Here is a 22047-nt window from a genome sequence, read left to right as displayed (position 1 = left end):
GAGACTTTAAACCGAGGCCCCGTCTGCTCTCTCAGGTGGACGTAAAAGATCCCACGGCCACTATTTCGAAGAGGAGCAGGGGAGTTCTTCCCGGTGTCTTGGCCAATATTTATCCCTCAATCAACATCACTAAAACAGATTATCTGCTCATTATCACATTGCTGTTTGTGGGAGCTTGCTGTGCGCAAATTGGCTGCTGCGTTTACTACATTAAAACAGTGACTACACTGAAAAAAATTTTTTTAAAAAAAGTACTTCATTGGTTGTAAAGCGCTTTGGGATGTCCGGTTGTCGTGAAAGGCGCGATATAAATGCTTTCTTTACCTGAAGCCATGAGACCTCGTGGGGTCTGGATTCAATTCTGAGGACTCCCAGGGCAACTCCCTCCCGACTGTGTACCACTGCACTGGCACCCCTGGTGATGGTGATGGAGGAGTCTGGGACATTGGCTGAAAGGTATGATTGTCAGGCTGTTGCTTGACGAGTCTGTGGGACAGCTCTCCCAACTTTGGCACAAGTCCCCGGATGTTGGTGAGGAGGACTTTGCAGGGTTGACTGGGCTGGGTGTGCCGTTGTCATGTCTGAAGTCAATGCTGAGGTCGATGCCGGGTGGTTGTCCAGTTTTATTCTTATTTTCTGCAGTGGTTTGTTAAAACGGAGTGGCTTGCTCAGAGGGCAGTTAAGAGTCAACCACATTGTTGTGGGTCTGGAGTCACACATAGGCCAGACCGGGTAAAGGTGGCAGATTTCCTTCCCTAAAAAGGACATCAGTGAACCAGATGGGTTTATATGACAATCTGATAGCTTTTTTTATTTAATGAACTGAATTTTAAATTCCCCAGCTGCCATGATGGGATTTGAACTTGTGTCTCCGGATCATTAGTCGAGGCCTCTGGACTACTGGCCCAGTAACATAACCACTACACTACCGTTCCCTCATTCTTTTCCGTGCTCGTCCACAAATGACTAGATTTATTGATTTCAGTTTCACAACTGGTGACATTTAAACTTGTACCTCTGGGGATTCTCGATCAGTGCCGCAACCACGAGGTTACCATAAATCGATCGGGCACACATATGCTTGTGTAATGTGGGTCGAACGACTGGGGTTTACTTACAACAGCAATCGGATTGTGCATCGGAGGCTCGTGTTCTCGAACGTCAACTGGTGGAATGATCCACTCTCTCTTCTGCCGTCTGGAGATCCTCTTGGCTGGAAAATGGATCACTTGAAGGCTTCGCTTTACAAGCTGCAAAAACCAAATGGAAAACCACTTCACCTTTACAAAACACTTCTAAGCTTGTTAAGAAAAAACATTAATTGGCAACCATGGGCATGTTAACTACCGGATTCATAGGTTGCACCACACTTTGATTATTGTGTGCAGTTTTGGTCGCCTTATCTGAGGAAGGATGTTCTTGCCATGGAGGGAGTGCAGCTAAGATTCACCAGGCTGATACCTGGGATGGCAGGAATGACGTATGAGGAGAGATTGGGTCGATTGGGCTTATACTCGCTGGAGTTTAGAAGAATGAGAGGGGATCTCATTGAAACATATAAAATTCTAACAGGACTAGACAGACTAGATGTAGGAAGGATGTTCCCGATGGTCGGGGAGTCCAGAACCAGGGGTCACAGTCCGAGGATAAGGGGTAAGCCATTTAGAACTGAGATGAGGAGGAATTTCCTCACCCAGAGAGTGGTGAACCTGTGGAATTCTCTACCACAGAAGGCAGTGGAGGCCAATTCATTAAATATATTCAAGAAGGAGTTGGATATATTTCTTAAGGCTAAAGGGATCAAGGGATATGGGGAGAAGGCAGGGACAGGGTACTGAATTTGGATGATCAGCCATGATCTCATTAAATGGCGGAACAGGCTCGAGGGGCCGAATGGCCTACTCCTGCTCCTATCCAAAATGTTAAGTTGCTATGCTGACCAATTGGCTAAGTGACAGGTAACAGAGAGTAGTGGTGAACGGTTGTTTTTCAGACCGGGGGAAGGTACACAGTGGTGTTCCCCAGGGGTCGGTTCTAGGACCACTGCTTTTCTTGATATATATTAATAGCTTGGACTTGGGTGTACAGGGCACAATTTCAAAATTTGCAGATGACACAAAACTTGGAAGTATAGTGAACAGCGAGGAGGATAGTGACAGACTTCAAGAGGACGTAGACAGGCTGGTGGAATGGGCGGACACGTGACAGATGAAATTTAATGCAGAGAAGTGCGTAGTGATACATTTTGGTAGAAAGAATGAAGAGAGGTAATATAATTGTTATTTCTCTTTAAATCATTCTTGATAAGATTACTTAAGCAGTTTAAGTAAAAGGGGAAAAGTTAAATATTTGGGATTCTGTTGGTTTAAGAAGAGTAAAACAAGGTTACACTGCAGTAGGAGTAAATTTGCACAGCAGGCAGTGGAAACCAGTTTTCTAACCAATCAGCAGGGGTGACTCATTTGGCTGTAAACAAACAAACAGTATAAAAAGACCAGTCCTAGTGCGAGCAAGCACTGAGTGCGAGTCATCAAAGAGTGCTGTGAGTTTGGGTAAGTGAGAGAGAGGGTAAGTGGGGTGTTAGGTGCTCTTTTCAAACTTTAACTCTGTGGGTTGTAGTTAATAAGGCCTTTCTGGTGCAGAGTGACTGTTGGTAAACCACTTAACTGGTGCAACTAGAGGGATTGATTTAATTTAAATCCAATTAATTAAAGGGGATACTAGCATCTAAAATCGGGCAGAGGGTGTCCATAACTAACAATAAAAAATTTAATTAATTACATAGAATGGAGCAGGTGATGTGTTACTGTTGCGAGATGTGGGAGCCGGTGAACCCCACTGAGGCTCACGGTGATTACGTCTGTGACAAGTGTCTGCTGCTACAGGAACTCCAGCTCCATGTTGATGAGCTGGAGTCTGAGCTTCAGACACTGCGACACATCAGGGAGGGGGGAGAAGTACCTGGACTCTGTATCAGGAGGTGGTCACACCTATGAAGTTAATTAATTCAGATGTAGCCCATGGTCAGGGACAGGACGGTGTGACGAGTGAGGCAGGTACGGGGATCCAGGAGGTAGAGCTGGAGGAGCCGCAGCCCTTGCTTTTGTCCAACAGGTTCGAGGTTCTTACTCCCTGTGGGGTCAGGAGCAGGGACTGCAGGGAGGATGAGCAACCTGGCCACAGCACCGTGGAACAGGGGGCCATTCAAGAGGGGGGAGTAATTAGAAATGTTGTAGTGGTAGGGGATAGTATTATTAGGGGGATAGATAGAGTTCTCTGCAGCCGAGAGCGAGAGTCCCGAAGGCTGTGTTGCCTACCCGGTGCCAGGGTTAAGGACATCTCCTCTGGGCTGGAAAGAAATTTGCAGTGGGAGGGGGTGGATCCAGTTGTCGTGGTCCATGTTGGTACAAACGACATAGATAGGACTAGGAAGCCGGTTCTGTTAAAGGAGTATGAGCAGCTAGGGGTCATATTAAAAAACAGAACCTCAAGGGTAATAATCTCTGGATTATTACCTGAGCCACGAGCAAATTTGGCTAGGACAAATAAAATTAGAGAGTTAAATGCGTGGCTCAAAGACTGGTGTGGGAGAAATGGGTTTTGCTTCCTGGGACACTAGCACCAGTACTGGGGCAGGAGGGAGCTGTTCCGTTGGGACGGGCTTCACTTGGCCAGTGCTGGGACTAGAGTCCTGGCGGATCATATAACTAGGGCTGTAGAGAGGGCTTTAAACTAACTAGTGGGGGGGGGGGGGGGGGGGGGGAGGTTCCTAGAGAGCAAATAATAAAAATGACAACAGAGAAGGTCATAGACTTAGGTAGCAATGGGGAAATTAAAAACCAGAGCGTGTCAGGAAGGGGCAGAAGGTATGGAGTAAAAGGTAAAGTAATAAAAAGGGCAAAAGCAGGAACTAAGGGTCACAAAACATATTTGAAAGTTCTCTATCTGAATGCACGTAGCATTCGTAACAAAATAGACGAGTTAATGGCACAAATAACTACATATGGGTATGATCTTGTGGCCATTACAGAAACATGGCTGCAGGGTAACAATGCCTGGGAATTAAACATACCAGGTTATTTAACGATCAGGAAGGACAGGCAGGAAGGAAGGGGAGGTGGGGTGGCTATGTTAATAAAGGAAGGAATCACTGTAATACAGAGAAATGATATTGGGTCAAAAGGTCAGGATAATGAAACAGTTTGGGTGGAGATAAGGAATAATAAGGGGAAAAAAACACTAGTGGGCGTAGTCTATAGGCCTCCGAACAGTTGCAACTCTGTTGGACGGAGTATCAATCAGGAAATAGTTGAGGCTTGTAATAAGGGAACATCTGTAATTATGGGGGATTTTAACTATCATATTAATTGGACAAATCAAATTGGGCAGGGCTGCCTTGAGGATGAGTTCATTGAGTGTATTAGGGATGGGTTTCTTGAGCAGTATGTAACTGAACCGACCAGGGGGCAAGCAACCTTAGATCTGGTCCTGTGTAACGAGACAGGATTAATTAAAAATGTCCTAGTAAAGGATCCCCTTGGAATGAGTGACCATAACATGGTTGAATTCCATATTCAATTAGAGGGTGAGAAGGTTGGATCTCAAACAAACGTGCTAAGCTTGAATAAAGGAGACTATGAAGGTATGAGAGCGGAATTGAGTAGAGTGGATTGGGAAAATAGGTTAAAGGGTAAGACGATACATGATCATGGTGTACATTTAAGGAGCTATTTTACAACTTCTAAAAAAAATATAATCCACTGAGAAGAAAAGGGTGTAAAAGAAAAGACAGCCATCCGTGGCTAAGTAAAGAAATTAAGGATAGTATTTGACTAAAAACAAGGGCATATAAGGTAGCCAAATCTAGTGGGAGGATAGAGGATTGGGAAAACTTTAAAAGATAGCAAAAAATAACAAAAAGATTGATTAAGAAAGGGAAGATAGATTATGAAAGTAAATTAGCAAAAAATATAAAACAGATAGTAAGAGTTTTTATAGTTATATAAAAAGAAAAAGGGTGGCTAAGTAAATGTTGGTCCCTTAGAGGATGAGACCGGGAAATTAATGGTGGGAAATATGGAGATGGCAAAAACACTGAATGAATATTTTGTATCCGTCTTTACAGTAGAGGACACTAAGAATATCCCAACACTGGACAAACAGGGGGCTATGGGGGGGGGAAGGAGCTAAACACGATCAAAATCACTAAGGAAGTGGTACTCGGTAAAATAATGGGACTCAAGGCGGATAAATCACCTGGACCTGATGGCTTACATCCTAGGGTCTTGAGGGAAGTGGCGGTAGGGATTGTGGATGCATTGGTAATAATTTTCCAAAACTCCCTGGACTCAGCAAAGGTCCCGGCAGACTGGAAAACTGCTAATGTAACACCCTTATTTAAAAAGGGCAGTAGACAGAAGGCTGGAAACTATAGACCGGTTAGCCTAACATCTGTGGTAGGTAAAATTTTGGAGTCCATTATTAAGGAGACAGTAACAGGACATTTGGATAATCATAATTTAATAGGACAAAGTCAGCATGGTTTTATGAAGGGGAAGTCATGTTTGGCAAATTTGCTGGAGTTCTTTGAGGAAGTAACATATAGGGTGGATAAAGGGGAACCAGTGGACGTAGTGTATTTAGACTTCCAAAAGGCATTTGACAAGGTGCCACACAAAAGATTATTGCTTAAGATAAAAAATCACGGGATTAGGGGTAATATTCTGGCATGGATAGAGGATTGGCTATCTAACAGAAGGCAGGGAGTTGGGATAAATGGTTCATTCTCAGACTGGCAATCAGTAACTAGTGGTGTTCCGCAGGGGTCAGTGCTGGGTCCCCAACTCTTTACAATCTATATTAACGATTTGGAGGAGGGGACCGAGTGTAACATATCAAAGTTTGCAGATGATACTAAGATGGGAGGGAAAGTAGTGAGTGAGGAGGACATAAAAAACCTGCAAGGGGACATAGACAGGCTAAGTAAGTGGGCAGAGATTTGGCAGATGGAATACAATACTGGGAAATGTGAGGTTATGCACTCTGGCAGGAAAAATCGTGAGCAAGTTATTATCTTAATGGCAAGAAACTGGAAAGTACTGAAGTACAAAGGGATCTGGGGGTCCTGGTGCACGAAACTCAAAAGGTTAGTATGCAGGTGCAGCAAGTGATTAAGGCGGCCAATGGAATGTTGGCTTTCATTGCTAGGGGGATAGAATATAAAAATAGGGAGATATTGCTTCAGTTGTACAAGGTATTGGTGAGACCGCACGTGGAATACTGCATACAGTTTTGGTGTCCATACTTAAGAAAGGACATACTTGCTCTCGAGTCAGTACAAAGAAGGTTCACTCGGTTAATCCCGGGGATGAGGGGATGGACATATGAGGAGGTTGAGTAGATTGGGACTCTACTCATTGGAGTTCAGAAGAATGAGAGGCGATCTTATTGGAACATATAAGATTGTGAAGGGGTTGGATTGGGTGGATGCGGGGAGGATGTTCCCGATGGTGGGTGAAACTAGAACTAGAGGGCATAGTCTTAGAATAAGGGGCTGCTCTTTCAAAACTGAGATGAGGAGGAACTACTTCACTCAGAGGGTGGTAGGTCCATGGAATATGCTGCCCCAAAAAGCTGTAGAAGCTACATCATTACATAGATTTAAAACAGAAATAGACAGTTTCCTAGAAGTAAAGGGAATTAAGGGTTACGGGGAGCGGGCAGGAATTTGGACATGAGTCTAGGTTCGGATCGGACATGGCCCTGTGGGTAGTGGAGCGGGCCCAGGGGCCGTGTAGCCTGATCCTGCTCCTATTTCGTGTGTCTAATTCTGTTAGATTCAGGAGATGGTTCTGTGATAGTGGATTGGCGGTTAGGATCAGATCAGCCATGATCTTATTGAATGGCGGAGCAGGCTTGAGGGGCCGATTGGCCTACTCCTGCTCCTATTTCTTATGTTATGTTCTTATAAATTAAATGGTACAATCCTGAAGTGGGTGCTCAAACCGAGAGACCTGGGGGTATGTGTGCACAAATCGTTGAAGGTGGCAGGGCAGGTTGAGAAAGCGGTTTAAAGAGGATCACCGCGCTCGCCGTAATTCCTGGCCGATGACCGTCTCTCTCCGTTCCCTGCCTGTAAGTATTGGGGCCCAGACCTTTCTCACCTCAGTCTTTTTTGAAGGGACTAATTGGACTTCCACGGCCCAGGTTTCACGAGTTTCCAAATCCTCCGCCAACACATTGAACTCATACTTTGAATCGATGGTTTGAGGGCGAGTTGCGCGCAGAGATCCATCAGGAAGCACTTCAAAGCCGCCATCGCTGGTACGTAACTGGATATTTGTCCCCAAGCCACAGTCAAGAAATTGCACTGGATTCGGGAAGATAGATCTGGAATTAGGCGATTCCGAGTACAGTGCCATACCGCCGCTGAAACTCACCGCAACTTCGGGATTCGGCACATGCGGGAAGTCCCAAGTCGCGGTCAGTCATTGATGGCTCCGAACAGGCTGTGCTGTGCCCCCCACATCCCCCCCGCCCCCCCCCCCCCCCGGACACCCAGAGCCGGCAATCGGTGAAGTCTCGTAAATCATTGAAACAGATGAAAACCTCGGCTCTTCCGCAGTAATACCGCTGTTAAATTTCTTTCAGCCTCCTACGACCCGATCTTCTGCTCCTTCCCACTGGCCAGCCACCGATTCCGGGTGGGAGACTAGTGAGGGTGGGGCCTTTTTAAAGACTTAAAAAAAAATTATTTCATGGGATGTGGGTGTCGCTGGCAAGGCCAGCATTTATTGCCCATCCCTAATTGCCCTCGAGAAGGTGGTGGTGAGGAGCCACCTTCTTGAATACAACTGAGTGTCTCGCTAGGACATTTCAGAGGGGCAGTTAAGAGTCAACCGCATTGCTGTGGGTCTGGAGTCACATATAGGCCAGACCGGGTAAGGGCAGCAAATTTCCTTCCCTAAAAGACCAGATGGGTTTTTACAACAATCCGGTAGTTTCATGGTCACCGTTACTGATGCTGGCTTTTTATGTCAGGTTTATTTAATTGAATTTGAATTCCACAGCTGCTGTGGTGGGATTTGAACTCACGTCTTCGGATCATGGATTAACTAGTCCAGTAACAGAACCACTATGCTGACGTACCCCATACATTATTTTATTCGTTCCTGGGATGTGGGCGTCGCTGGCAAGGCCAGCATTTATTGCCCATCCCTAGTCGCCCTCGAGAAGGTGGTGGTGAGCCGCCTTCTTGAACCACTGCAGTCCGTGCGGTGAAGGTGCTCCCACAGTGCTGTTAGGGAGGGGGTTCCAGGATTTTGATCCAGCGACGATGAAGGAACGGCGATTTATTTCCAAGTCAGGATGGTGTGTGACTTGGAGGGGAACTTGGAGGCGGTGGTGTTCCCATGCGCCTGCTGCCCTTGTCCTTCTAGGTGGAAGAGGTCGCGGGTTTGGGAGGTGCTGCCGAAGAAGCCTTGGCGAGTTGCTGCAGTGCATCTTGTGGATGGTACACACTGCAGCCACGGAGCTGGGGAAGACGGTGAGGAGGCCCATGCAGATCCCGCCCAGGTGTTAAAATCTCCTGGGTTTCTCGCTGGCTGAAATCGGGATGGTTTACCCTCCCCACTTGGTCCCCACTCGTACTGCTCCCACCCAGAGTTAAAATCAGGGCTTGTAAGTTCTTAACGGTAAACAATGAAATAGCAGTGTAGTAAAATATTTGTCACAAGACATTTTTCATCTCCCAATTCGATCCAGTTTTCTCCTAAAATCAATCCTATGTGGAGTACAGTTCCACTGGTGGCAACAGCGCTTCTGCATCTCACCCAGATAGTTATTCTTAATGTGCGAGCCTGCCTAGTGATTGACAGCAAGCATCCCCTGGCTGGAGAGCCCAGAACCAGGGAGCATTGTCTCAGGATAAGGGGTCGGCCATTTAGGACTGAGATGAGGAGGAATTTCTTCACCCGGAGGGTGGTGAATCTTTGGAATTCTCTACCCCAGAGGGCTGTGGAGGCTCAGTCGTTGAGTATATTCAAGGCCAAGATCGATAGACTCTAAGGGAATCTAGGGATATGGGGATCGGGCAGGAAATGGAGTTGAGGTCGAAGATCAGCCATGAACTTATTGAATGGCGGAGCAGGCTCGAGGGGCCGTATGGCCAACCCCTGCTCCTAATTCTTATGTTCTTAGCAGGCCTCAACCACAAGGACAATCACTGGCTAAGCCTCTCCGCATTTGCTTTCAACAAACATGGACTTTTTCAGCTAGGCTTGTTGTGGTCGCAACAGGACCAGGAACCCTTGCTGATTATTCCCATTCCTAACCAGTGGGAACCCTCACAACTACCTCAGTGAACTCAATAAAGATCCAAGGCTCAATCCCGGTGGCTACAAGAGCAGGTCAGAGGCTAGGTATTCTACGGCAAGTGCCTCGCCTCCTGGCTCCCCAAAGCCCTTCCACCATCTACAAGGCACAAGTCAGGAGTGTGATGGAATACTCTCCACTTGCCTGGATGAGTGCAGCTCCAACAACACTCAAGAAGCTCGACACCATCCAGGACAAAGCAGCCCGCTTGATTGGCACCCCATCCACCACCTTAAACATTCACTCCCTCCACCACCGGCGCACCGTGGCTGCAGTGTGTACCATCTACAAGATGCACTGCAGCGACTCATCAAGGCTTCTTCAACAGCACCTCCCAAACCCACGACCTCTTCCGCCTAGAAGGACAAGGGCAGCAGGCGCATGGGAACACCACCACCCGCAAGTTCCCCTCCAAGTCACACACCATCCTCACTTGGAAATATATCGGCCGCTGCTTCATCGTCGCTGGGTCAACATCCCTAACAGCACTGTGGGAGTACCTTCACCACACGGACTGCAGCGGTTCAAGAAGGCGGCTCACCACCTCCTTCTTGAGGGCAATTAGGGGATGGTCAATAAATGCCGGCTTTGCCAGTGACGCCCACATCCCAGGAACGAATAACAAGAAATTCCAGGTCTGTCCAGCTCATTACGAGTGACCCACCCAACATATTTATACATGGACCCATTACAAAGGCTATATTTATATTACTAATATAGAAATGCAGTGCAGCAAGCAGTATAAGGAGAAATTGTAGAACTATCTACAGTACAAGGATATGAAATATTGCTACTTTTTTGGGGGGAGGAAAGGGACAATTTCATTGAATACCAAATGGAGAATATTACTGCATCACACCTGTGACTCACCTGTAAAAACAAGTTGCCCCTCGGAAACTTGTGGCGCAATCACGGCTTCAACTTTGCATTTGGAAAATCCTCTTTGGCAAGAACATCGTCCAACCTCACAGTAAGTCTGGAACAAAATTAGACATGTTCAGAAGGCGGCCTGCAATGCTTTGTTTAGCAGTTAATAGATTTCCCATCCATGACCCGCCCCCCCTCAATCTTTGAACGTTATACTCAACAGCCACAGAGATAACCTTCTTTAAAACCACAGGAACAGCAACTTGCATTTACATAGCGCCTTTAACGTAGTAAAACCTCCCAAGGCGCTTCACAGGAGTGTTATCAAACAAGTGCCATACAAGGAGATTTTTGGGCAGAGCTTGGGTCAGAGGTCAGTTTTAAGGAGCGTCTTAAAGGAGGAGAGAGAGGCGGAGAGGTTTAGGGAGGGAATCCCAGAGCTTGGGGCCCAGGTAGCTGAAGGCACGGCCACCAATGGTGGAGCGATTAAAATTGGGGATGCCTCAAGAGGAGAGATTTGAAAATAAGGATGAGAATTTTAAATTCAAGGCGTTGCTTAACTGGAAACCAATGTAGGTCAGCGAGCACAGGGGTGATGGGTGAACGGGACTGGGTGTGAGTTAGGACACGGGGCAGTGAGCACAGGGTGATGGGTGAACGGGACTGGGTGTGAGTTAGGACACGGAGCAGTGAGCACAGGGGGTGATGGGTGAACGGGACTGGGTGTGAGTTAGGACACGGGGCAGTGAGCACAGGGTGATGGGTGAACGGGACTGGGTGTGAGTTAGGACACGGAGCAGTGAGCACAGGGGGTGATGGGTGAACGGGACTGGGTGTGAGTTAGGACACGGGTCAGTGAGCACAGGGGGTGATGGGTGATCGGGACTGGGTGCGAGTTAGGACACGGGGCAGTGAGCACAGGGGGTGATGGGTGAATGGGACTGGGTGCGAGTTAGGACACGGGGCATTGAGCACAGGGGGTGATGGGTGAATGGGGCTGGGTGTGAGTTAGGACACGGGGCAGTGAGCACAGGGGGTGATGGGTGAACGGGACTGGGTGTGAGTTAGGACATGAGGCAGCTGAGTTTTTGATGACCTCAAATTTAAAAGAGGGTAGAACGTGGGAGGCCGGCCAGGAGTGTGTTGGAAGAGTCAGGTCTAGAGGAGACACCACCTTGGACAGTGAACATTTAAACCATATATTTTTCATACAGCCTTCTCCAACTCCTGCTGTATAATATAGGAAATTTGAGAAACACAAAAATAAGGAAGCTCCAAATTGCACCAGGTCAGAAAGTAAAGCAAAAGGTGACTTTCCTAAGAAAGGATATACTTGCCATAGAGGGAGTGCAGCGAAGGTTCACCAGACTGATTCCTGGGATAGCAGGACTGTCGTATGAGGAGAGACTGGGTCGACTAGGCCTGTATTCACTAGAGTTTAGAAGAATGAGAGGGGATCTCATTGAAACGTATTAAATTCTGACAGGGCTAGACAGACTGGATGCAGGGAGGATGTTTCCCCAGGCTGGGGGCTCCAGAACGAGGGGTCACAGTCTCAGGATACGGGGTAGGACATTTAGGACTGAGATGAGGAGAAATTTCTTCACTCAGAGGAAGCTAGATAAGCATATGAGAGAGAGGGGAATAAAGGGATATGTTGATGGAGAGGGGTGGGAGGAGGCTCGTGTGGAGCAATAACACTGGCATAGACTGGTTGGGCCGAATGGCCTGTTTCTGTGCTGTAAATTCTATGTCAATTGGCTGCCGAGTTTCCCACGTTATAACAGTGACTACACTTCAAAAGTATTTTGGCTGTAAAGCATTTTGTAACGTCCTAAGGTTGTGAAAGATGCTATAGAAATGCAAGTCTGTCTTTTCTATTGTCTGTTGAGGATCACACCCACCACCATTTCCTAATGCGTTTAAGGGGTGTGTTTGTACTGTAACAAGAGTCACTGCAAAGTAATTTCCCCCTCACACTGTTGCTGAAGGTGCAGTATAACTATAGTCGAGAGGTAAATGACAGGCGGTGTAAGATACCTGGAGGAGGTGATCTAGTGCCGCCTGGGTTTGACACCACCGCTGGCTTTGACTCCATTGTAATGTCAAACCTATCTGTGATGACAGGTGCGTCGAGTGCTGTCCTGGGCAGGAGAGTTGTATAAACCCAGGCGACTGCCTTTCTGGAGCTGCTGCTGTAGGTGCTGATTTTTCAGACCCCAATGTTTGAAATGTTTGAGGGAGGTAGTTGTGAACGATGTGTCTTTGAAAGGACTTGCAGAGCTGATCAAGTGACAGAATAAATGCTTTTATGATTAGAGGGCGATACCAGAACTGAGAGTTTCTAACCATCAGGAAAGATTGAATAGACTGTGGATCTTTTCTCTAGAAACTAGAATGACTGATATTTGAGCTGATAGAAGTCTTTGAAGTCATGAAGGGGCTCGATAGAGTAGACAGAGAAGATGTTTCCACTTGGGGGTGCGGAGAGTCCGAAACTAGGGGCCATCAATATAAGACCGTCATTAATAAATCCAATAAAGAATTCAGGAGAAACTTCTTTACCCAGAGAGTGGCTTAGATAAATTTCTTAAGGCTAAAGGGACCAAGGGATATGGGGAGAAGGCCGGGACAGGGTACTGAGTTTGGATGGTCAGCCATGATCTCATTGAATGGCGGAGTAGGCTCGAGGGGCCGAATGGCCTCCTCCTGCTCCTATCTTCTCTGTTTCTATGTGGTGAACCTGTGGAATTCTCTGCCACAGAAGGCTGTGGAGGCCAAGTCACTGAATATATTTAAGAAGGAGATAGATAGATTTCTAGACACAAAAGGCATCAAGGGGTATGGGGAGAGAGCGGGAATATGGTATTGAGATAGAGGATCAGCCATGATCATGTTAAAATGGCGGAGCAGGCTCGAAGGGCCGAATGGCCGACTCCTGCTCCTATTTTTCTATGTTTCTATGAAACTTTGTGCGTGATGATTGAACCACAATTTGAATAATAAGACTGTACCAAGGGGAGTGGAGGTCATTGGTATTGTTGCCGAGGGTCAGCTACAGAAAGTTGGGGGTTCAAGTCCCACTCCAGGGACTTAAGCACCAAAGTTAGGTCGACATTCCAGTACAGTGCTGAGGGAGCACTGCACAGTCGGAGGTGCCGTCTTTTGGATGAGAGGTCTGCCCTCTCAAGTGGACATAAAATATACCACGGCCAGTATTTCGAAGAAGAGCAGCGGAGTTATCCTCGGTGTCCTGGCCCATATTTATCCCTCAACCAACACAAAAAAAGATTACCTGGTCATTATCACATTGCTGCTTGTGGGAGCTTGCTGTGCGCAAATTGGCTGCTGCGTTTCCCACATTACAACAGTGACTGCACTTCAAAAAGTACTTCATTGGCTGTAAAGTGCTTTGGGATGTCCTGAGGTTGTGAACGGCTCTATAGCAATGTAGGTCTTTATTTATCTCGGCATTATCTGTCTGTCTGTCTGTAACAGTATGTCTCTCTGTCTGTCTTTCTGTCTCTCTGTCCGGCTATACAATCAAGAGTTATAGAGCGTACCTACACATATGTTATATCAAAAGAAAGCTTATCGTTAGGGGGCTCTTGTAGGCATATTTACTTTTTCGTCACACAAAAAACGTTCAAAAATCCACTCATTAGCGCTTGACCAATCCTACCTCTCATTAGCGTTGAGTGACATGCTGCTTCACCAATCCTACAGTTCACTCACCTGATACTTGACCAATCGGTGCTTCACAGGCGGGACCTAATGCTCCAGTCTCCCTAAACTTCGCCGCCATTTTTTTCATCCCCACAGGGACACCACCAGCCAAACAAACCCCCACATTCCGACTCCGGCAGCGGCAGGCGAGTTTCCACGCAGTGGGCGGGTCATCGGCAGCGGCCGACCATCAACCGCACCACCCGCAGGGGAGCTCCATCCCCACAGCAACCCTCACATTGCGGCTCCCGATCCCGCTCCTGCCGCACCAGCAGGTAAGTTGCGCTCACTCGGGCCGTGCCTCGCAACCGCTCGGCCCGACACACACAGCGGTCGGGGGAGCGGCAGCGGCCGCCCGTCAGCCGCGCGATCTGCGAGGGAGCTCAGCTCGGATCCATCTCCGCCCGACAGCACCTCAAGCGCTAGGCCCCGCACGGCCGCTATCAGAACGGCACCGGGCCGGAGGTGAGGGGGGGGCGGGGGAAGGAGGTGAGGGGGGGGGGCGGGGAGGTGAGGGGAGGGGAGGTGAGAGGGGGGAGGTGAGGGGGGGAGGGGGAGGGAGGCAGGGAGAGGACAGCACAGGGAGAGGGGGAGAGCGACAGAGAGGGGGGACACACAGGGGCACGCAGACCACGCGGCCCAAAATTGCCCTGGCAACGCCGGGCTCCCCTGCTAGTATAGTATAAGCTTACAGAAAGTATCAATGGAAACATGTATCTAACACCCATGGCACAAACCCAGACTAAGCGCCAACTTTTCCTGACAGCTGCTAACTAAGGATAATGTAATAAGACACTTTATCTATTGATTAGTGAAATAGGCAGTAAAGATCTTTAAAAAAAACCAAAATGTACATTTCTATAGCGCTTTCCAGCCAATGAAGTACTTTTGAAGTGTAGTCGCTGTTGTAATGTAGGAAACGCGGCAGCCAATTTGCACACAGCAAGATCCCACAAACACCAATGTGATAATGGTCGGATAATGTTTAAAAAAAAAAAATTGTTGTTTGAGGAATAAATATTGGCCCCAGGACACCAGGGAGAACTCCCCTGCTCTTTTTCGAAATAGTGGCCCTGGGATCTTTTACGTCCACCTGAGAACATAAGAACATAAGAAGTAGGAGCAGGAGTAGGCCATACGGCCCCTCGGGCCTGCTCCGCCATTCAATAGGATCATGGCTGATCCGAATCTAGACTCGCGTCCACTTCCCTGCCCTCTCCCCGTAACCCCTAATTCCCTTATCTGCTAGGAAACTGTCAATCTCCGTTTTACATTTATTTAATTTTGCAGCTTCCACAGCTCTCTGGGGTAGCAAATTCCATAGATTTACCACCCTCTGAGTGAAGGAGTTTCTCCTCATCTCAGTTTTGAAAGGGCAGCCCCTTATTCTTAGATTATGCCCCCTAGTTCTAGTCTCACCCATCAGTGGAAACATCCTCCCCGCATCCACCCGATCAAGCCCCCTCACAATCTTATATGTTTCGATAAGATCGCCTCTCATTCTTCTGAACTCCAATGAGTAGAGGCCCAACCTGCTCAACCTTTCCTCATAAGTCAACCCCCTCATCTCCGGAATCAACCGAGTGAAACTTCTCTGAACCGCCTCGATAGCAAGTATATCTTTTCTTAAATATGGAAACCAAAACTGCACGCAGTATTCCAGGTGTGGCCTCACCAATACCCTGTATAACTGCAGCAAGACCTCCCTGTTTTTATACTCCATCCCCCTTGCAATAAAAGCCAAGATTCCATTGGCCTTCCTGATCACCTGCTGCACCTGCATACTAACTTTTTGTGTTTCATGCACCAGGACCCCCAGATCCCTTTGTACTGTAGCACTTTGCAGTTTCTCTCCATTTAGATAATAACTTGCTCTTTGATTTTTTCCTCCAAAGTGCATAACCTCACACTTTCCAATATTATATTCCATCTGCCAAATCTCTGCCCACTCACTTAGCCTGTCTATGTCCTTTTGCAGATTTTTTATGTCCTCCTCACTCACTGCTTTCCCTCCCATCTTTGTATCGTCGGCAAACTTGGATATGTTGCACTCGGTCCCTTCCTCCAAATCGTTAATATAGATTGTAAAGAGTTGGGGTCCCAGCACTGACCCCTGCGGAACACCACTAGTTACTGATTGCCAGCCCGAGAACGAACCATTTATCCCAACTCTTTGTTTTCTGTTAGATAGCCAATCTTCCACCCATGCCAGTATATTACCCCCAATCCCGTGATTTTTTAAATCTTGATCAGTAATCTTTTGTGTGGCACCTTGTCAAATGCCTTTTGGAAGTCCAAATACACTACATCCACTGGTTCCCCTTTATCCACCCTGTATGTTACGTCCTCAAAGGATTCGAGCAAATTTGTCAAACATGACTTCCCCTTCGTAAAACCATGCTGACTCTGTCCTATTAAATTATGTTTATCCAAATGCTCTGTTACTGTTTCCTTAATAATGGACTCCAACATTTTGCCAACCACAGGTGTTAGGCTAACTGGTCTATAGTTTCCAGCTTTTTGCCTACTTCCCTTCTTAAATTAGGGTGTTACATTAGCAGTTTTCCAATCTGCCGGGACCTTTCCTGAGTCCAGGGAGTTTTGGAAAATAATCACCAATGCATCTACAATCCCTACCGCCACTTCTCTCAAGACCCTAGGATATCGGCCATCAGGTCCGGGGGATTTATCCGCCTTCAGTCCCATTATTTTACCGAGTACCATCTCCTTAGTGATTTTAATCATGTTTAGCTCCTCCCCCCCCCCATTGCCCCCTGTTTGTCCAGTGTTGGGATATTTTTAGTGTCCTCTACTGTAAAGACTGATACAAAATATTTGTTCAGCGTCTTTGCCATCTCCGTGTTCCCCACCACTAGTTTCCCGGTCCCATCCTCTAAGGGACCAACGTTCACTTTAGCCACCCTTTTTCTTTTTATATAGCTGTAGAAACTCTTGCTATCTGTTTTTATATTTTTTGCTAGTTTACTTTCATAATCTATCTTCCCTTTCTTAATTAATCTTTTAGTTATTGTTTGCTGGCTTTTAAATGCTTCCCAATCTTCTATCCTCCCACTAGATTTGGCTACTTTATATGCCCTTGTTTTCAGTCGGATACTATCCTTTATTACTTTACTAAGCCACGGATGGCTGTCTTTTCTTTTACTTCCCTTTTCCTTCAGTGGAATATATTTATCTTGAAAGATGTTAAATATCTCCTTGAATGTAGACCACTGCTCTTGTACCGTCTTACACTTTAATCTGTTTTCCCAGTCCACTTTAGTCAATTCTACTCTCATACCTTCATAGTCTCCTTTATTTAAGCTCAGTACGCTGGTTTGAGATCCAACTCTCTCATCCTCAAACTGAATTTGGAATTCAACCATATTATGGTCACTCATTCCAAGGGGATCCTTTACTAGGGCATTTTTTATTAATCCTGTCTCATTACACAGGACCAGATCTAAGATTGCCTGCCCCCTGGTTGGTTCAGTTACATACTGCTCAAGGAACCCGTCCCTAATACACTCTATGAACTCTTCCTCAAGGCTGCCATGCCCAATTTGATTAGTCCAGTCAATATGAAAGTTAAAATCCCCCATGATTATAGCTGTTCCCTTATTACAAGCCTCAACTATTTCCTGATTTATACTCCGACCAACAGAGTTGCAACTGTTAGGAGGCCTATAGACTATGCCCACTAGTGACTATTCCCCCTTATTATTCCTTATCTCATAGAGTCATAGAGTTATACAGCACAGAAAGAGGCCCTTCGGCCCATCGTGTCTGCGCCGTCCATCAAGCCCTGTCCAATCTAATCCCATTTTCCAGCATTTGGTCCGTAGCCTTGTAAGCTATGGCCTTTCAAGTGCTCATCCAAATGCTTCTTGAATGTTGTGAGGGTTCCTGCCTCTACCACCCTTTCAGGCAGTGAGTTCCAGACTCCAACCACCCTCTGGGTGAAAAAGTTCCTCCTCAAATCCCCTCTAAACCTCCTGCCCCTTACCTTGAATCTATGGCCCCTTGTTATTGACCCCCCTACTAAGGGGAAAAGTTCCTCTTTATCTACCCTATCTATGCCCCTCATCATTTTGTACACCTCAATCAGGTCCCCCCTCAGCCTTCTTTGCTCCAAGGAAAACAACCCCAGCCTGTTTAGTCTTTCTTCATAGCTGAGGCGCTCCATCCCAGGTAACATCCTGGTGAATCTTCTCTGCACCCTCTCCAAAGCAATCAAATCCTTCCTATAGTGAGGCGACCAGAACTGCACACAGTACTCCAGCTGTGGCCTTATCAGCGTTTTGTACAGCTCCATCATAACCTCCCTGCTCTTATATTCTATGCCTCGGCTAATGAAAGCAAGTATCCCATATGCCTTTTTAACCACCTTATCTACCTGTTCCGCTGCCTTCAGGGATCTATGTACATGTACACCAAGGTCCCTCTGACCCTCTGTACTTCTTAGGGTCCTACCACTCATTGTGTATTCCCTTGCCTTATTTGTCCGTCCAAAATGCATCACCTCGCACTTTTCAGGGTTAAATTCCATTTGCCACTTTTCCGCCCATCTGACCAACCCGTTTATATCGTCCTGTAGCCTGAGGCTTTCCTCCTCGCAATTTACCACCCCACCAATTTTCGTGTCATCTGCGAACTTACTGATCATACCTTTTACATTCTCATCCAAATCATTTATGTAGATCACAAACAGCAAGGGACCCAGCACCGATCCCTGAGGTACCCCACTGGACACAGGCTTCCAGTCACAAAAGCAACCTTCGACCATCACCCTCTGCCTCCTGCCACTCAGCCAGTTTAGGATCCAACGTGCCAAGGCACCCTGGATCCCATGGGCTCTTACCTTCTTGACCAGTCTCCTATGCGGGACTTTGTCAAAAGCCTTACTGAAGGCCATGTATACCACATCCACAGCATTTCCGTCATCCACACACCTAGTCACCCCCTCGAAAAATTCAATCAGATTGGTCAGACATGATTTACCCTTGACAAAGCCATGCTGACTATCCCCGATTAATCCTTGCCTCTCCAAGTGGAGACTAATTTTGTCCCTCAGAATTTTTTTAAATAATTTCCCTACCACAGATGTTAGGCTCACTGGCCTGTAATTCCCTGGTTTATCCCTGCTACCCTTCTTGAATAATGGTACTACGTTAGCTGTTCTCCAGTCCTCTGGTACATCCCCTGTGGCCAGAGAGGTTCTGAAAATTTGTGTCAGAGCCCCTGCAATCTCCTCCTTTGCCTCACACAGCAGCCTGGGATACATCTCGTCCGGGCCTGGGGATTTATCCACTTTTTGGCCTGCTAAAACCGCTAGTACCTCCTCCCTCTCGATGCTAATATGTTCAAGTATATCACAGTCCCCTTGCCCGATTTCTATGTCTACATCGTCTTTCTCCATAGTGAACACAGATGCAAAAAATTCATTTAAAACCCCGCCTACATCATCTGGCTCTACACACAGATTGCCACTTTGGTCCCTAATGGGCCCTACCCTTTCCCTGGTTATCCTCTTGCCCTTAATATACTTATAAAACATCTTGGGATTTTCCTTTATTTTGCTCGCCAGTGTTATTTCATGGCCCCTCCTCGCTCTCCTAATTTCTTTTTTAAGTATGCCCCGGCACTTTTTATACTCCTCTAGGGCTTCCTCCGTCTTTAGTCTTTTGTAACTGCCAAAAGCCCCCCTTTTTTTTTCTAATGCATTTTTGTATATCCCTTGTCATCCAAGGTTCCCTTTGCTTGTTGGTCACACCCTTGACCTTTACGGGAACATGTTGGCGTTGTACTCTCTCTATTTCCCTTCTGAAAGTCTCCCACTGCTTTGATGTGGATTTTCCTATAAGTAGCTGCTCCCAGTCCACTTTGGCCAGATCCTGCCTTATCATATTAAAAATCGGCCTTCCCCCAATTTAGAACCCTTATTTCCGGGCCGTCTTTGTCTTTTTCCATGACCACCTTAAATCTCACCGAATTATGGTCACTGTCGCCAAAATGCTCTCCTACTGACACTTCCACCACTTGCCCGGCTACATTCCCTAGAATTAGGTCCAGTACCGCCTCCTCTCTTGTAGGACTTTCTACATGTTGGCTCAAAAAGCTCTCCTGGATGCACAGAATTCTGCACCCTCTAAGCCTTTCACACTCTGACTATCCCAATTAATATTGGGGAAGTTGAAATCCCCCACTATTATTACCCTATTATTTTCGCACTTTTCTGAGATTTGCCTACATATCTGTTCCTCAATCTCCCCCTGACTATTTGGGGGCCTATAGTACACTCCCAGCAAAGTGCTTGCCCCCTTTTTGTTTTTAAGTTCTACCCATATGGCCTCATTAGAGGAACCCGCTAATATATCATCCCTCCTTACAGCAGTAATTGACTCCTTAATTAATACTGCAACACCTCCTCCCCTTTTACACCCCCCTCTGTCTCGCCTGAAGATTCTATACCCCGGAATATTGAGCTGCCAGTCCTGACCCTCCCTCAGCCATGTCTCCGTGATAGCAACAATATCGTACTCCCATGTGTTCAACAACAACTTCAGTTCATCCACCTTATTTGCAAGACTCCTTGCATTAAAATAAATGCCTTCCAGCCTTGCCATATTCCCTTTTGCCTTCACATATTTGCTCCGCCTTCCCAGCTGACTTGTTTTTTCCTCCGTATTTGGCTGTAAATCACCCCCTACTATAGCTCCACTCTGTATCCCATCCCCCTGCCAAGTTAGTTTAAACCCCCCCCCCCCCCCCAAACAGTGCTAGCAAACCTCCCCGCAAGGATATTGGTCCCCCTCTGGTTCAGGTGTAAACCGTCCGACTTGTACAAGTCCCACCTTTCCCAGAAGCAGACCCAGTGATCCAGGAAACTAAAGCCCTCCCTCCTGCACCATCCCTTTAGCCACGCATTCATCTGTTCTATCTTCCTATTCCTATACTCACTAGCACGTGGCACCGGGAGTAATCCAGAGATTACAACCTTTGAGGTCCTGCTCTTTAATCCTTCACCTAGCTCCCTAAATTCTTGCTGCAGGACCTCATCCCTCTTTTTACCTATGTCGTTGGTACCAATGTGGACCACGACCTCTGGCTGTTCGCCCTCCCCCTCCAGAATGTCCTGCAGCCGCTCAGTGACATCCTTGACCCTGGCACCAGGGAGGCAACAAACCATCCTGGATTCACGTCTACGGCCACAGAAATGCCTATCTGTTCCCCTTACTATAGAATCCCCTACCACTATTGCTCTCCCACTCTTTTTCCTCCCTTCCTGGGCAGCAGGAGCACCCCCAGTGCCAGGAAGTTGGCTGCTGCTGCCTTCCCCTGATAAGTCATCCCCCCCAACAGTATCCAAAGCGGTATACCTGGTTGAAAGGGGGATGGCCACAGGGGTCCCCTGCACTACCTGCCTGCTTCTATTGTTCCGCCTGGTGGTCACCCATTTCCCTTCTGCCTGTGCAGCCCTACCCTGCGGTGTGACCAACTCACTGTGTAATTCGCGACCCTCTCAGCATCGTGAATGCTCCACAACCCATCCACCCGCAGCTCCAGCGCCCCAAGACGGCCCATTAGTAGCTGCAGCTGGATGCATTTCTGGCACACGTGTTGGTCAGGGACACCGGCAGTGTCCCTGAATTCCCACATAGAGCAAGAGGAGCATATCACGGGGCTGGGCTCTCCTGGCATGACCTACCCCTTTAATCAACTTAAATTAAATTAATTCAATACCACCAGTAAAGTAAGCCTTACCTGGTGATACGCTTATCAATTAATCCATAAAAAGTGATGAATTATGATAGTAATGAAAAGGTTTTTATTAAGTAAAGAACAGAGCATGCCTCTCGTGGATGACTGGTTCCAGGAAGGAAGTGGGTTGCCGAGCAGCCACCTTTATACCAGGTCATGTAGGCGGAGCCATGGGTGGAGCCAGCTGAGGCATGCATTGGTACACAGTGTGTGGCAAGAGGCAACAATGTGTAATAACGATAACAGTAGTGAACAACAGTGAACAACAATGAAAACGATAACAGTGGTTTACCACATTCACCCCTTGTTTAAAATTGAGTCCGG

General features: G+C 47.1%; 1 protein-coding gene across 1 annotated transcript in view; it reads right to left on the bottom strand.

Annotated features, from left to right (window-relative positions):
- The window catches only part of LOC147114527 (desmoglein-2-like), a 69494-nt gene extending 57345 nt beyond the window's left edge, over positions 1 to 12149 (bottom strand). Inside the window, exons 1-4 of the mRNA XM_085993931.1 lie at positions 12144 to 12149; positions 10243 to 10348; positions 7164 to 7369; positions 1119 to 1250 (exon numbers count right to left, since the gene is read on the bottom strand). Of these exons, the coding sequence (XP_085850057.1) occupies positions 1119 to 1250; positions 7164 to 7369; positions 10243 to 10348; positions 12144 to 12149 (450 nt within the window). The remainder of the gene's footprint in view (positions 1 to 1118; positions 1251 to 7163; positions 7370 to 10242; positions 10349 to 12143) is intronic.
- Between the last annotated feature and the right edge of the window lie 9898 nt (positions 12150 to 22047).

The sequence above is a fragment of the Somniosus microcephalus genome, chromosome 7, assembly GCF_052327205.1.
Source record: "Somniosus microcephalus isolate GS21.2 chromosome 7, FLI_Smic_1.0, whole genome shotgun sequence".
In the NCBI taxonomy this organism is placed as follows: domain Eukaryota; kingdom Metazoa; phylum Chordata; class Chondrichthyes; order Squaliformes; family Somniosidae; genus Somniosus; species Somniosus microcephalus.
This window is presented reverse-complemented; position numbering and strand designations above follow the sequence as displayed.